Below are 17,534 nucleotides of genomic sequence, written 5' to 3' on the forward strand. Positions count from 1 at the left end.
CCGAGAGCAGGCTCCAGGCACAGGATGCTGACGAGGTCACCCCTTTAGAACTCACTTAGACCACCCTTCCCATTTTATAGGGGAGAAAATGAAGGCTCAGAGAGGTGAAGTGACTTGCACAAAGTCCCTCAGGCCCCTGATGTGACATTGGACTGGGTTTTTCGGATTCTGAGAGCAGGGATTTTCCATGATGCCAGGCTGCGCTGTGGTTATGGGGCACACTCAGCACAGCCAGGGAGGTGTCTCAAAAGCAATATTCCAATAACATTCCCTCTGGAAGGCATCTGCCCCCTGCCTTTTTGTCCCTTGCTGGGCACGTCGGATCTCTTCACCCACACCACAACGAGAGGTGGCTACGTCTCAGCTGCCAGGTCACCAAGAACAAGATGAACTCCAAGACCTCAGGGAAATCCACTTTTCTAAATGGGAAGACAATACAGCAACCTCAACCTCAGAACCCACCCACACCTCGTGAGTGCACAGTCTCCAAATAGAAAGCTGTTTTAGGGGCACCCGTAACCCTCTCCCCCTATCCTGTATGGTCACTGCCCTGACTGGGGATGGTTTTGCTGGTAGGGAGATAGCCCAGTCTTTTTTTTTTTTTTTTTTTGTTGCTATTTTGAGTTTCCATGGAAAGTGAGAAAGGAAAAAGTAATTTTCTGAAAAAGCATGGTCTGTGTGCTGTGTGGCTCATGGAGAGGCTGAGTGGCTGGCGCAAGCAGTGGCTGGGCAGGCTGGTGGCTGGTAGAGTCATCATCCGGCTTCCTTTGCTTCCCTACTCTGAAGGCTTTTGTGAGGCTCAGCATGGAAGTTGGAAGCCCTTTCTGCCATCTCAGGACTGTCACTGCTGCGTGCCAGCAGGCTCTAGCCACGGTGTTCCCTCCCCACCAACACCGCTCTCGAATTTCACTGTATCAATCCATCAACAGATATTTACTGGGCACCTTCTGCGCTCAGGGCACCATGGGAAAGTAAGCAGAGATATAAAAATAGCCTCCTAATTCTGCTGGCCCATCTAGTTGCTGTTGGGCTGCCCTCGCCTACCACTAAATGAACAATTTAGAGGCTTCCCCTGCCCAAACAGAGCAGAGCACACACAGATGCTGGGAACAGGAGCACGGAGGATGGAAATCAGAGGAGCAGAGGTCTAAAAGGCAAAATCACACCAGACACAGCATAGTCCTTTTTACACAGGAGACTTCTATCTTGCCAGGCAGCTTATAAAGCACCCGGAACTAGCCTTCTGGACGATCTGGTTGGATTTCTATGAGGACTCTATCCCTCTTCTCCTTCTATCCCCCAAGGCCAATTCCCTTTGCGGCCAGTTTCTTCAGAAAAGAGGTGTGATTTCAGTGAGGAAGAGTCAGAGGGGCAGAATTCTACCAGCTGGACTCTCCCTTGTGGAGTAACTAACAGTTTCTGGCACTTAGAGGAAAGCACTAATTGGATAATGTGAGGGGCAGCTAAAGGAACCGGGATCAATCAGCTTTTGAAAGACGTCTGCGTTAAAAAAAGGCTGGCATGGCATGGAAACATACTGAAAGGAGTCTTGCTAAAACATTAACAATATCTTTTTAGGGCAGGATTTCAGGTGACTTTTTTCCTTCTCAGTATATTTTCTAAGTTCTCTGCATTAAGCGTGTACCTCTCTTGTGGCTTTAAAAATATATTTTTAAAGTGTTACACTGTAGTTTCTATATTCAATCCAGAAAAAGTGGGGAGAGTCTTCTTGGGCCATGCTTTAACTTGGGAGGACACCAGCTTTGAGGTCCTCGCTGTTCCTGTGCAGAAAAGAGAGCAATGCCCTTGGTCAAGCACCTAGGTTCCTCCTAGGAGCACTTGGAGGCTGCCTGGGACAAGTCTGCCCGGCAAAGCGTCTCAGGCAGCCCTGCACGCCCTCATCTCTGTGGCAACTTGATGGAAAGACAGAGTTTCCAAATACAAAGCAAAACCTATTGACAGAGGCATCGGGCCAAAGCCAGCAGCCACCGAGCAGACTGTGGAGGAGGTGACTGGTCCCAGGGACACCCTACCGCGAGGCCACAGTTTTGGAATCTCTGTACACAAACTTTAATTTATAGCTGTCTGGGATTATCCTCCCAGACGGAATACATGTGTCCAGTTCTGGCACAGATGTGTTTGATGCATAATGGAAAATTAAAAGAGAGGTTGCAATTTAAAGCCATAGGGCAATGGGAAAAAATCTGCGCTTGCTCATCCATGCCCCTAACCCCAAACCACACGGGTTTCCTCCTGGGTCGAGGAAGCTGTGGCTTAGCTGAACGTCATCACTGTGTGGAAGGGAATCCTCCCAGCAGGCTGCTGCCGGCTGTGTCAGGGATGCTGTGGGTAAGGACCTGGCCAGGGCTGATGCTGCTGTGACAAGAGGCAGGGTGATCACTGCTTTGGAAAGTGGCATCGGCACAGAACACACAGCCGTTTGGTCCTTCTGAACTCACCATTCCTGTACGATTCATGGAATGCTCTGTGTTCACTGGGCTTTGGTTGGTCTATCACACACTAGAAATTGCTTGAGAAAAATTCACACCAGTTCCAGTCCAGTCAGGAACAAAGTGAGCACGTCAGTGTCACTAAGTTCTCAACACTCCCTGTATTCCATAGAGCTGGAGCAAATGGTCTCCCCAGTGACCTGAAGGAAGTCTTCGAACCTCTGTAATCTTAAATGTTAACCCAATGAGGCCAAAACTGCCTCATGCCCACATTTCCCTCTTCTCCCTTTAATCTCAACCACTCTTTTGCATTCAGACATAACATTGCACCTCAGCCAATGTTAAAACAAATAAGAAATGAGAGGCTACCATTTTTTTAATGGTTCCTTCTTCTGCCCCTAGCCACATCTTTCCCTGTCTTTCTTCTTTGCATGTTTACTAAGAATAAACTATGGTCCTGGCCAGGTACTGTGCTCAGTGTTAGGGAAACGATGAAGAAAAAGACATGGTTCACAGTCTAATGTGGTAGATAGTCACATAAAGTACTGAGTGCACTATAATGCAGGAAGTGTGCTGAAGAGGAACAGCGTGCACACTGCCAAGGGACTGGAGCAAACTGTAGCCACTGGCATGCAGGAGGAGTCATTAAATTTTGATTTACATCTTGAAGAATGAGTGAGAAGTCACTGGGCAAGGAAGGACTGGCAGCAGAGGCAAACTCCAGGCAGAAATGGCAGCACAGATGTGCATTTCCTTACCTCGATGCTGTGTTTGTTAAGGAGAGTCTGGGGGAGGTCGGAGGTTCGGGTTTAAGAGCGTGTGGGGCAGACCATGACTCGGCTTCTACTTTGCTTGCTACCATCTTGGAAAGCCCATAGCAAGGTCTGCCTGAGGGGAGGAGGAACAGAAGCCCACATTTTGATGGAAACCATCAGGAACATGAATACTACCTGGATGTTAGACATAGCAAGGAGCCAAAGGCAAAGGCTTGAATGGCTGAGGACCAGAGACAGGACACCAGGGGAGTGGATGTGGAGAGCTGTGAGAACGATGAGGTCACTGTACCCATTGAAGAACTTTGCTGAGGGTTGGCCTGCTTCCAGGACCAGTGCCAATCCCCGTGCCTTTGGAACAATTACAACTAGAAACGTTGTTGTTTTTCAGAAACGGACTTTTTCATACAGAAGCAAAAGTTGGACTTTGATGTTAATCCTTTAAAATACATGTATTGAACACCCATTATGAGTCAGAAGCCAGGGTTTCAGAGATGAGGAAAGTCCAGTCCTTCTCCTGGGGCTCAAGGAGACGCTAATCCCCACTGGGTGGCCCAGGAGGGGATCCAACCCTGCGGGTGGGAAGTCAATCCAGAAGCAGCCCACCAGAATGCACATGAGAAGATGCCAGAGAGTATCATTTTTTGAGTCCTCCCTCCCTTTTTTTTGACAAGGTCTCACTTTGTCGCCCAGGCTGGAGTACAGAGGTGCCATCACAGCTCACTGTAGCCCCAACTTCCTGGGCTCCAGCGATCCTCCACCTCAGCCCTCCAAATAGCTGGGAATACAGGCGCACACCACCACACCAGTTAATTTTTGTGTTTTTTGTAGAGACAGGGTTTCACCATGTTGCCTAAGCTAGTCTCGAACTCCTGGACTCAAGTGATCTGCCCACCTCAGCCTCTCAAAGTACTAGGATTACAGGCATGAGCCACCACGCCCAGCTTCATCATTCCTTTTCTGAGGACCGGTTGTATGTGAGGTACTCAGAGAATGTGATAAAATAGTATTTAAGGGCAAGAGTGTGCCAACTATTAAAAAGAGGATGAGAAAAACAGTTTAAAAAAAAAAAAAGAGATAAGAATGCAGGGAAAGGAACAGATAGTGACAATAATTCCGAGTCATTAAATAGGGGATCATCAGATATGGTTATAGTATGTATTGTCATGGGCAGGTTCTTTCAGTAGCTAACCATATTTCAGAGAGTTTGGAGGACACAAAATTGCAAATTGTAAGCATATGTCTTTAGTGAAAACAATGTGTGTTCTAAAACTACAGAAACAGAAGAAGGACTGAAAACCTGATTAGAAAGCATTTCAAGCAAAGTGGATGGACAAAAAGTTTTCTTTAATAATGGCTATCTGCCTAAAACAAGTCATCGTGCATGAAGCAGAGCTTGCTAATAGATTTCAATTTTATTTTACTGTACTTACTTCCATTTTCCTGGGATTGCTGATGAGATGTCCTATCTTGAGGACATATTTTTTCATTTTTAAAAAAGACAAGTTTCACGAATTACAAACATGGTTCCTAGGGAGGCGCTGTGGTTGGAGTGGGTGGTGCTGAGATGCAGGAATGCAAAGATCATTCCCCATTCTGGGCTCCCCCAGTCTGCCCAGCTGTCCTCCTTTTCCCTGAAGTTAGCCAACCAGACCACCAAGAGCAAATACCTGCTATCCACTTTCTAGTGACTAAACCCAGCAAAAAAAGCGCCCACTTTTGGGGTAAGAAACATCATTTAGGGAAGTTCTAGATAGCATGTGCACTTATACCTAAGTGGGAATCACAGGTCCTGGCCCTCAGATGCTCCAGCTACAGTTTCAGATCCTTCCTGCCCCTGTGGAGGTCTCTGTTCTTGCTGTTCCCTCCTCCCCCTCCCCCTAGCTGACACCCATTCACAGCTCTAACATCAGTTCCTCAGGGAAGCCTACCATGGCCTAGATAGGTACCTTCCTTTATATCTCACATCATGTTTTCTACTTAAATATGTCCATTTTTTTGTAAATTAAGGTCTAAGCTCTGTGAAGGCGGGGACAGGGTCTATATTGCTATTTCCCAAACATAATCCCCTTTGCCCTGCAGAGTGGGCTCCCAATAGACATTTGCTAAATGAGTGAATGGAGGACCTTCACAAAGATGCTATGGACTGAATTGTATCCCACCAACGTGCAAAATTAACAGGTTGAGGCCTAATCCCCAGTGTGAGGGTATGTGGGGATGGGGCTTTGGGAGGTAATTGGGTTTAAATGAGGTCACGAGGGTGGAGCCATCACAAGGAACTAGTGTCCTTATAAGAAGAGACACCAGAAAGCTTGCTCTCTCTCTCTCCATCACATGAGGACACGGCAAGAAGGTAGCTGCCCACAAGCCCTCACCAGGGAGCCCTCGCCAGAACCCAACCTGACCTCCGACCTCTAGCATCTGACCTCTGACTTCTAGTCTCCAGAACTGCGAAAAATAAATTTCTGCTTCAGCTACCCCACTCTGTGGTACTATTTTTTTTTAATGTCAGCTTGAGCTGATTAAGACAGGCTGACAGGAGCAATTGCGAACAACCTCCTTCACAAGTCTCCAAGGGAATACTTCACAAAGTGCTATTTTCAAACTCATCTGCACCTGGGAAACACTGCAGATACCTTGGAAGGCACTGTGTGAACACATTGTCAAATATGTTCAGCAAAACACTTGCCCCAGAAACAGAAAACAAAACTAGAGCACGTAGTATCAGTTCTGTGTTTTCCTAAGCCTGCAGAAATGTATGTTGTGCACCATCCGTGGACATAAAGAAAAAATCTACACAAAGTAAATCTACACAATGTATATATGCCTTCCACTGGCAGGGGCATATGAACACAATACAATTATGGTGACACACACACACACACACACGCGCGCGCGCGCGCATGCTGCACTCAAATGAAAGAATGAACAAAATCAGTTCTGTATTCTGGCTTCTCCAGGGTGAATACCAACTCATTTGCAATTCTGTTCTTTGGGATGAAGTCACAAAATTGGAAATGATGCTTCAACCCTAGAATTTTCATTAAATGCTTTTAAGCTAATACTTGCTCTTGGTGGCAATTCTCATCCGCATTGGAATCACATAATGAGCACTTACGATTCTTGATCTGATTGTAAACCCCATTATGATACCCCATAAGGATAATGGAGTCTCACCCTCTTAGCAGGCAAAAGTCAGAAGCACATTTGCTCTGGAAGATGATCTGAATTTTCTCAAATAGGAAAACCGGCTCCCAAGATTTTTATTCCGTTATGCAGTGAAAGCAAGGCAAGCATTCAGATGGCACTTCTTCAAAATCAAGGGTTTTATCAGAAAAAATGTGAGAATTGAATGCCATACGACATCCACATCAAATAGTCTCCGAGGGACCTTGCTACCTTAGCCTTCATCAGGACTAGGTGAGTGGGAACTGAGAGGCAGGACTGTGGCAGCATGTGATGATAAGGCTGTGTTAGTTTGGAAATGCATGGCAGCTTCTTTAGGTACTAGTGTTTCTGATCTCCCCATTATTTTCCTCATACAATTTCCTAAGAAAAAGCTCACTCTAAGAAAGACTTCCTTCAGGTAAGAGTATATTTTACAATCAACCAATGCTTAACTCTCTGCACTGATGGAAGGGTGCTGCAATTCAGGCCACAATAAAATCAGGAGCATTCCATTCATTTCTGGAAAGAACAGTGGGCAACACATTTGTGCCAGATGTACCTTCAGTCTGTTTAAATTGTTATAAAGTTAACTTGCATGGGTCAACCAACATTGCTGGGGGCAGTTTATAAGTGCTGGAGAAATATAAGCTCAGGGGAAGGAAACTAACTTGGGATGAAAAGCTTGCTGCAAATGATAGAGCAGATAATTTACACATAGACAGTGGAAAGTGTGTTGTTTATTCAGTGATTATACATAATGTCTTTTCTCTTAAAAATATAGGGGGAAGGAGGAGGAGATTAGGGAACATCAAGAATTAGGAGAAAGATGATGGCTGTGTAGTTTTCTTGCTTTTTATTTTTTTGAGACAGGGTCTTACTCTGTTGCCCAGGCTGGAATGCAGTGGCCTGATCACAGCTCACTGCAGTCTTGACCTCCCAGGCTCAAGCGATCCTCCCACCTCCTCCTCCCACTACAGGCATGTGCAACCATATCCAGCTAATTTTTTAAATTTTTTTGTAGAGATGGGGCCTTACTTTGTTGTCCGGACTGGTCTCGAACTCCTGGGCCCAAGTGATCCTCCTGCCTCAGCCTCCCAAAGTGCTGGGATTCCAGGTGTGAGCCACCATGCCCAGCCTATGTAGTCTTCTTTATACAGCAAAGTGAATGTCATAGACTACTGGCTAAGGATTCCAGGGAGCAGATGGCTTACTCAAATGAAGATCAAATATGTACAGAGCTAAAATCCAGCCTACCAAGTCACAGAAGTGAACTGAACTCAATGTCCGCCTTACTTACCTCATCAAGGGGATAAGCCCAGGGAGGAAAAAATGGTCTTTTCTAGGTTCTCTGGACTTCCTCCTTGGAACACCCAGCTGGCTCTCATCCTAGGCCTGCCCTCTGCATATATAATCACTTCTCTTGGAGGCCACAGTGACTACTGTGACATCTCATCTATCTAGAGCTTTACATAAGCAAAGACAATACATTAAACACAATTTATGTATAGTGGTTGGGAGAACTACTTTGGAGCAGATAAACAGAATTCTTAATTATTGATCAATAAATATGATCTTCATCCAGTTTTAGTTGTTACAGAATGACAATGGTTAAAAAGATGTTTCAAGTAGAACTAAGGCTAGATTAGAAAAGCCAAAACAATTTGTTTAGTAAGAAGTTAGCATGGGTGGAATCTAGCAGAAATTGTGAAAGTCTAGCTTGGTGCGCTATAGAGATTTTTCTTAAAAGCCATTTTACGAGGACCTGTTCGAGGTCAGGAAGGTGCAGCACTGGTCCGTTCACACAGGGCTAGATAGACTCTGGCGTGAGCAGGGAGACAAAGTCAGCTCCCTGGATGAGTGACAGCAGCCTCCAATGCAACCCTGGCCATGCTCAGCCTTGCTCTGCCACCTCGGTTAATAAGCTGACTCCCAATCACCATTATAACGTGGGGGACAGAGCTTGGTACACATCCTGGAATGTCTGCCAACTGCTCTTCTAGAAATTCACCTCTTCTGGGTGTTCAGAGTGCATAACGATGCCCTTAGGGTAATAAACACATGCGCGCATACAGTACTTAGGTGTAAAGGAGCTGTAGTGGATAAAAATGGGGGTTCTAGGCATTTGGGTTTGAATCAGGCTCTGGCACTTACTGGTCCTATAATCTTGGGCAAGCCACTTAACCTCTCTAACCCCAGCTTCCTCATCTGCAAAGTGAAGGTACTAATAGTGCCTCCTAAAGAGACTAAATGAGTTCATGTTACACACTGAAAGCAGTGAGTGCCTCACACTTCGTGTTATTATGTTGGTAGACTTGCTAATGTTACCTTCAAACTGAAAGCTTAATCTTCAAGACAGGAAACATCGCTCCCACGGTTCCAATAATGTGGTCTGCTGCAGCCGTCCTCTACTCATTTTTATTTTAGATCTACACTCCCTCTTTCCATGACAGCTGGAATTCCTTTCGGTTTTTTAAATCTTCTATATTAGAAAGTCAGTGGCCTTTTGTGGAAATTATGTCTTCTCTCTTTAATGGTTTTAAGGCCTCATAAGAGAAAAATATGAATAGATGTATTTATGAGTGAAAGAATAACTATATTTAGGCTAGGGCTGTCAAGTAGAACTTTCTCCAATGATGTAAATGTCCTATATCTGTGCTTTCCAGCATTGTGGCCATTAGGCACCTATGGCTATGGAGCTCTGAAATGTAGCTAGTGGGACTGAGAAAATGAAGGTTACATTTCATTTAGTTTTAATTAATTTAAATAGCTACATGTGATCGGTAGCATAGTCCTCACATTGGACAGTGCAGGTCTAGAATTCACAAGCTCGTCAGAGCTTCAACCTTCCTCTCTGATCGTCTGTAAACTTCGAGTGGTTACGAGTATAGACTCTGGGGACACACACAGAGACACAGCTCTGCCACTGGCCAGCTCTGAGACCTGGGCAAGTCTCTTCAATGCTTCAGACCCCTGTTTTCTCATATGTAAACTGGGGATGATAACTGCTACTATTTCATAGGGTTGTCATGAGGATTAAATTAGTTAATAATAAAATGTGCCTGGGAAAGCAGCCGGCACATAGTGTACATTTATATAGTGCTTACTGTTCTTCAAATTTTTGCTCCTGAAATTAATTTTTTAAACTGTCTCTTGATATATACCCTTTCTCAATTTCCATCTTACTTTTCCTCTGCCTGAAACTGATCAGCAGTGTTCCCAACCTCTCTCCTGCTTCTTCTCCCATATGCCTTAGTATTTTAGGCATCTCTTTGTACCTGTGTTTCTGGAATGCATCAAGACTAAATCTGACACTGAATATAATCTCCCTGATCACAGACTTCACATTTTCCAAGTTGGTAGCATTTCTTATACCTTATATTCTACATGTTCCAATAAATTAAAACAATCAAAAGAGCATGGGGTTTAAAGTCAGAAGACCTGGGACATACCACCTACTGTGCCTGACTTTCAGCTTTCACAACTGTAAAATGGGAATAATTACACTATTTCACGAGATTGTTGTGATTCATGATCAGGTGGGATAATGCATATGAAAGCACTTTGTAAACTGAAACATCGTATGAATGTTAATCAGCATTGTTATTTTTGTTCCCAATCAAATTCAAAGAGGATGAAAAAGGCAGGCCAAGGTAACCCGAGGTAATTCATCTGTAAGACGTGCTCCCAGCCCAGCTGGTATTTCCATCTTACTGGCAGCATTCTCTCTTTAATTCCTTAGCAACCGTGACATGATTTGTTTCAGTGCTCAGTATAGCATCACTTGTTTTAAGGGAGCAGCTTCGCAATATTAACTGTCAAGGTTGGGGGATAGAGGTTACGTTCTCTTTTGCCACACATGGTTGAAGACCCAAAGATACTTCATGGCTGATGTTCTAGAATAACACGGTGAGATGCAATGAACAATGGACGGGTGGCCTCCCAGTAATTCCAGAAAGCATCAAGTATTCGCATAAAAAAGAGACTTAATAAAGGTAAAGTGGTAACTGAAATTAAAAGAACGGCCAAAAACAAGCCAAGTGAATAAGCCAAGAAGTAGGGCACACCCTGCTTCAGTCAGAAACAGTGCCACTGCTGAATCTCTGATCTCTTCAGACCACATCTAAAACAGGGGTTCTCAAGGCATGTGCCCAGACCAGCAACACAAGCATCACCTGGGGGCTTGTTAGAAATGCAGACCCACTGAATCTGAATAGAGCTGAATGAGCTCCCTAGGTGATCTGTATGCACGTTAAAGTCTGAGAGGCACTGATCACCAAAGGTTTTCCCATTGCTCTTCCTTGGCCTCCACTTAGTAGCACAGAAGCAGGAAAGGAAATAAACAGATCCTGCTCCAAGGTCAGTGCACACAACTCCCTTAGCTGGAGCCATGCTTAACTCTATTAGGTGCTGAGGGACTGGGAGAAAGGGGATGCCAAAAGGACATAGTCCCTGCCCTCAAGGAGCAAAGACTAAACAGGGAATAAATTCTAATCAAAGGCAAAATGGAGGCTAAATAAAGGCATGAGTGCCTCAAGATCAAGGACTGTGTCTTAATCATCTTTGAATTCCCAGCACTTGGCAGGGAATTGTAGAGGAAGTGATCTCCCCTTTTGACTCCACGCCCTTGATAAACTCCGACTCTTGCCACCTTGCTTCCTTAGTTGGATGTAAAACACCTGCCTGCTTCATCGTGCCTTTATAAACCTCTTGGATTCTAGATTCTACTTTCCCATTTGTACTCCTAGTATTTAAAAACAATAACTACTACTATCTTATGTTATTATTTACTGTATGCATGAACCATACTTAGAACCTTACATATATTAACTCATTGTATCTGCACAAAGTTCATAGATTGATATTAGTACTTTAATATGTCCATCATACAGATGAGAGAATGGAGGCTCAAAGAGGTTACACAACTTGCCCAAAGTCCCCTAGGTAGTAAATAATGGAGGCAGGAATAAAGTCAGGCAGTGTGATGCCAGTATCCGCTGCCCAGGTTTTCGATTCCTGGATTTGAACTGCCACACTGCATAGGTCTGACCGAGGTCTACCAGAACCCTGGGACCATAGCTGTGGCTTCTTCAGACTGTCCCCTCTGGTAGACTCCCTGTTCCTCCCAGCAATGCTAGGTCCCTCTCTAGGTCCACACTAGGCGACACTGGCCCCTGTTGCTCTCTTTCCACCTTAACAAAAATCAGAAATGAAGATTCTCCTACAGCGAAGCTGAGAACATTCCTATCTGCCTTATGGGCTGGTCTCCAAAGGATACTTTCTTGAGGTATTTTTTCCTAAACCAACCTCTCTGACAAGTGATTGCTCTGAAGTTACTGTTTGAAATAAATTTGGGAAAGAGGGGAAGGTGACCTCTATAAGATTCATGTGAGTCAAACTTCTTTGACTCCCAAGCCTGCAAGACACGGTCTTTCTTAAACTCACCTGTTAGGCATCTCCAAGTGAAAACCCAAAGCTGTATTAATAATGGTGAGAAGGAAAGGAGGGCAACTTCAAACTTGCCATATATGGAATCTGCTTTTCAACAATGAACAGCTCTGCTTCCTGTGGGTCAGTACTGCTGAGCAGCTAGTGCAGCACAATGATAGGAAAACGCTGACCATACCACAATAAACCAAGGAATAAACAGCGCCCAGGTTTTCCTTTAAACCAACATATGCGGCTTGGTGGGGGTGTAGTGTTTTATTTATATTGCTATGCAACGTAGGAAAAAAATAAAGGTGATTTCAATGAAAGGCACAGGAATATGCTGTGCTATCTGATCGCGGGTCTGAATTTAGACATGACAGATGTTGGGAGGGGTTTCACCTTAGACATCAACCATGATAAGAGAAATTAATGTAGTGGGGTTAATGGCTAGGCTTGACTTTGTTTTTAAAAATTCAGCGGTGAGTACAGTCAGTGGCCCTGGGCCAGGGAGTACTGTGCTGGCTCTGGCAGGGTCTGGTTGGATGTTTATGAAACCAGGAGCACAGCCTAGGGAAACTTAAAGCAAGCTGCCAGAGGAGGCTCCAAATTGATCTGTTAAATTGCAGATCACCAAACGAACCCTGCCCCGCCTCTGTGCTTACCTCTGGCGAGGTTCTGACTGGAAGGAAGTGCTGTCACCCAGGGAACCCCGTAACTCAGAGGGGCAGGCATGTGAGCTTCTAAGGGCGTGTGTGTAAATGTTACACTGTAGTCACAGCTAAAGCCTGGCCTTCCAGGAAAACTATCCCCCACCCCTTTCCCAGACTTCCCACAAAGCCCTCCAACCAGGAGAAAACAACTTCAGAAACTAGAGTGGAGCTTTTCTGGAATCAGGTTCCCTCAGTTACAGTGAAGGCAAATATCTAGATACTTTATCCCACACAGCTACTTTCCCTTAAGTCATGAGGTGCCTGTTTCAGTTGCCACTTTGCTCTGGTTGCTGCCTCCGCCCCCACCCCCATGAAACTGGGGGAGAGGAAGGTCCTTCAGTTCTCACTGCATGCCTTCTATACGCCACGCACTATTCTAGCGCTGGGGATACAGCTATGAGCAAAACAGAAAAAACAAAATTCCTGCTCTCAGAGTGTTTTAAGTTCTAGTGGGGGAAAATCCACAAGTACAAATTGACAAGATAAGGTATAGTTATCCTCAAATGAAGACAAATTGCAAGTCACTTGGCAAACTTATATACTATTCCCCAACATGAAAAGAATCAGGAGAAAGAGAGCTAACGTTTATTAAATGCTTCCTATGTGCCAGGCACTTGATAACAAAAATAATAGTTAACATTTTTTGCATATTTCCTATGTCCTAGGCTCATAGGAAGTTGAGGTGACATACTTTACATATTCCCTCTTAATCCTCTCAATATTTCTGTTACTCCAATCGTACAGATGAGAAAATAAGCCTAGAAGCAAGAATAACTTGCTCAAGTACACCCTGTTTGTGCAGGCACACCCTGCTTGGGATCTCTGCACTCCAGCCTGATAGCTTTGACAGTCAGATGGTGGCACACACTCCCCCTTGCTCTGCTCCTCTGCTGGTGGATGGTCAGTCACCCCCTCGCCTTTGCCCAGCTCCATTCTACCAGTCCTTCCAGGTTCAGCTTAAATAGCTCCTTAAGGAGAACTTTTCTGGCTTCTCATGATGACTCTGATCCTTTCTCTAAACTTCTTACTTAGATCACATATAGAAAAGGTCAGATCTAACCTCACTGGTTAACACATTCAGGCACTCAAACATTGCATGGCTCCTACTTCCTTTCCTTACTGTGTCTATGGTCAACAGTGTGATACTTGTCACTTGATTCCACACTGTCTTGTTTTTGTGTTGTTCCATATCCCTTGGTCTCGTTTCCTCAGTGAGATGAGCAGCTTAGGGAACTGTGTTTATATTTATACATTATTATTTGTTTAATCATTGTTTAATAGAGTGGGTCTCAAATTTGAGCATGGATCAGAATTATGTGAATGGCTTGTTAAATTAGATTGCTGGGTCCTTCCCCCAGAGTTTCTGATTCAGCAAGTCTGGGATGAGCTGAGAATGTTTTGTTCATTTGTTTGTTTGTTTTTGAGATGGAGTTTCGCTCTTGTTGCCCAGGCTATAGTGCAATGTGGCACCATCTTGGCTCACTGTAACCTCTGCCTCCCAGGTTCAAGAGATTCTTCTGCTTCAGTCTCCCAAGTAGCTGGGATTACACGCACCCACCACCATGCCTGGCTAATTTTTGTATTTTAGTAGGGATGAGGTTTCATCATGTTGGCCAGGCTGGTCTCGGGCTCCGCTCAGGTGATCCGCCTGCCTTGGCCTCCCAAAGTGCTGAGATTACAGGCATGAGCCACCGTGCCTGGCCCGAGAATGTGTATTTCTGACAAATTCCCAGGATATGCTGACGCTGCTGGCCCAGGAACCACATTTGAGAACCACTGGTTAATTGAATGTACCACAATGCTTAAGAGAAGGTAGGCGGCTGGGTGCGGTGGCTCATACCTGTAATCTCAGCACTTTGGGAGGCTGAGGTGGCCAGATCACGAGGTCAGAAGACCAAGACCATCCTGGCTAACACGGTAAAATCCTGTCTGTACTAAAAAGACAAAAAAATTAGCCCGGCGTGGTGGAGGGCACTTGTAGTCCCAGCTACTTGTGAGGCTGAGGCAGGTGAATGGCGTGAACCCAGGAGGCAGAGCTTGCAGTGAGCGGAGATCGGGCCACTGCACTCCAGTCTGGGCCACAGAGCGAGACTCCATCTCAAGTAACTTAACCAATTTGAGCCTCTGTTTCCCCATCTGTAAAAAATGGGGATAATAATAGTATATGTATATCAGGACTCTTGTGAGGATTATGTGTAATAATGAATGTAATATGCTTAGCACTATCCCTGATGCATTGAAAACATTCAATGAATGCTTCCAACTATTACTGGAAAGGCTGATACAATATCAGGCACTAAATAAGCACTGAACCCAGTTGAAGAATTCCTCCTCAGGCTTAAAACTTCTTTTGAATTCATAAGCAGTGAGAACGAAGGGTGTCACTGTGGCATGACATCTATAATTAACAGCTTCTGAAATTAAGCCAGATTCCTAAAAAATACAACACAAAGGGTCTTCAGAAACCCCTCTCCCCATAGTATGCTTAATGTAAATCCCCACGTGTACAAAGGCCATGTGTCTTTTTAAAGTTCAGGGGATGTCTGGGAGGAACCTCCTTCACACCTTCCACTGCTGAAGGATACTGAAGAGCTTAGAGTTGCTGGAGTCATCCAGGCATCTGAGCTAATGGGTTGACAGACAAAAGCGGAACCCATCATTCAATAATTAATTACTTGCAATCATGGGACTACAACTTCCCCCAGAGCAGATAGGACAGCCACCTCCTCCAGCCTGGTAGTTTCAAAGCACCCAGGCCCTGGCTGCTCTCAAACCTCTTTATCCAAAGCAAGAGCTACGTTTTCCCTCAGGGTCTAGCTAAGCAGTTACACTGACTGACATTCTCTTAAGAAAGCCCAAGAGGAAATGTGCAGAAAAGACAATTTCCAGACCTTGTCTCACAGTCCTCCAGGGCCTGGGACAGGGTATCCAGGGATGTAGGTTTGGTCTAGCTGTATCCCTGTCTCGATAATATAGGAGACAAGGGTCAAGATCCTATCACTCTGTGAACCATGAATCCTGGGAATGCTGTCAGTTCAATGAAACCCTGCAAAGTTGAATGAGATCATCTCTGGGAGGATTAGTATTTAGCAGAGGCTGCGGCTGGGGGTTGTGGAGAGATGCTGCTGCCCTTTGGAAGCCCTTCCATTCCCCATCCCCTTCTCAGAAGAGCACCCACCACCTCCTCTCACCCAGCGGTACCCTTACCCTGATGCCCAGAAAAACGATGATCCCCCCACCACCACAATGTTCATTCCTATCTCCAATTTCTTAAACAAAACCTTCAGAGCCAGGTACTCTGTCCACACACTCGAATGGAGCACCACCCCAGGCAGCCCCAGGGCAGGCGTTTCTCTCCCAACACCCTGGCCAGGCCCTGGTTCCAGCTGGTAGGCAGAGTGAAAAGGGGGTGTGTGCACGGGAGGCTGGAGGGGAACAGGGACCGCCAGGGCCCCAAGTCCTCCGGGGGTGAGGAGAGACTGGGTTCCCGCACCTGGGGTCACCAGCTGGGAGATAAAAACCTAGGCAGGTGGTGTTCCTTCCAGGAAAGGGCCACACGGTGTATCTCCCCTTCTCACCATTTCTCATTGATCAACCTTCTGTGTTCCCGTTCTCTCCCCTCCAGCCCTCCCCTCCCTCTTTGTTTGCCTTCTCCTCGCCTCCGCGTTTGAGCACCCTGCCCTCCCCACGAGCGCGACTCGGACGCCGCAGTCAGCTCCCCGGGGACCCCGGCCCCGCGCCCGCCACCCGGCCCCCTGCCCTGCCCAGCCCTCCCGGCTCCTGGTCTCACCCAGAAGAGCAAGTTGAAGCCGAGCAGCAGGTACTTGATGCATCGCAGGCCCCCGCGGAAGCGCCCCATGCTGCGGCCCGGCGGCGGGATCCCCAGTCCCCAGGCCCGCGCTGCGAGCGCCGGGAGCGGCAGGCGCCGGCGGGGAGGGGGAGGAGCGGGGAGGACAGGGGCGGGGCCTCCGGGGGGCGGGGCGGGGCGCGGCGGGGAGGGGCGCGAGGACCCCAAGCGGCCAGGCTGGCGACAAGTGGGGGCGCCGGGGGATGGAGATCGAGCGGCCCGAGGGAGCATGTCCGCTCTTCCCCCGGACCCAGGGACCACCTTCCTTCCCGCCCGTGGGCGCACCGCTGCTGGTGGCTATCTGAGCACCTGCAGGGCGTGAGCGCCCACCGGGGACTGGGGACCCATTTAATCAGCGCCCAGTGCGGAGACTGGTTTGAGGCCCGGGCGATGCTTGAGGGATAAGCACTTGGTCTCGTGGCTATGGAAATCTAGGAAGGTGAGACCTCGGGTAGAAGAACTAAGTGGGGTCCGAGGTTGCCCCGAAGCTGACAGGACCCGTGGCGGGGCACCCGGCTGAGTGTCCAGGGCTGCGGCTCCGCGGTGAGGAGCAAGCGTACAGGCCGCTTCTAGGGGACCCTCCCTCCGGCCCCTCCCCCTCCTCGGGGGACTCTTACCTTAATAGGCAAGAACTGGGAGAGGGCGCGGGAGGCGGCGCCCTGCGTCCTGAGAGTTGCCCCCAACCCGGTCGGCCAGTGAAGGGAGTCTGACTTCTCACATCCTGCCAGGTTCCGCTGATCGGAAGACTTGGAAGGATCCCAGATTTTCGGGATCTTAATTACGATGTGGAGATGGGAGAAAGGGGGCGGTTTTTGTTTTGCTTTGTTTTTATTAAGTTAGGCTGTTGGCAGGAAAATCAGACTCCCACTTCCATTGACTAAGTGTCTACAATATGTGGTGTCAGACAGTATGGGGGAGACAAGAAAGTGTAAAATTCGGAGAGCTTATGCATAAATTCAGCAAAACTTTGAGTGCCTATTATAGGCCAGACATAGTAGCAAGCCCCAGGGACTCAACAGTGAGGAGACAGCCAGGCCCGGAACCACATCTCTGGTGGTACAGACAGATCTGTAAGCAAATAAGGTGAGAAGAGGTGGGCTGGGTGCTGGACAGCTGTGCCTGGCTTGACTGCCTTAACCAGAAAAGGCATTGCTAAGGA

General features: G+C 46.8%; 1 protein-coding gene across 2 annotated transcripts in view; it reads right to left on the reverse strand.

Moving 5' to 3' along the window:
• Positions 1 to 16,446, reverse strand: part of TSPAN2 (tetraspanin 2) — a 42,767-nt gene extending 26,321 nt beyond the window's left edge. The window contains exon 1 of one of the 2 annotated variants that reach the window (XM_050748319.1): positions 16,319 to 16,446. In XM_050748319.1, coding sequence (XP_050604276.1) covers positions 16,319 to 16,387 — 69 coding nt within the window. In that variant the 5' untranslated portion in view covers positions 16,388 to 16,446. The remainder of the gene's footprint in view (positions 1 to 16,318) is intronic. The other variant, XM_050748325.1, reaches the window with a different exon arrangement.
• Positions 16,447 to 17,534: the final 1,088 nt, after the last annotated feature.

This window comes from Macaca thibetana, chromosome 1 (genome assembly GCF_024542745.1).
Source record: "Macaca thibetana thibetana isolate TM-01 chromosome 1, ASM2454274v1, whole genome shotgun sequence".
Classification (NCBI taxonomy): domain Eukaryota; kingdom Metazoa; phylum Chordata; class Mammalia; order Primates; family Cercopithecidae; genus Macaca; species Macaca thibetana.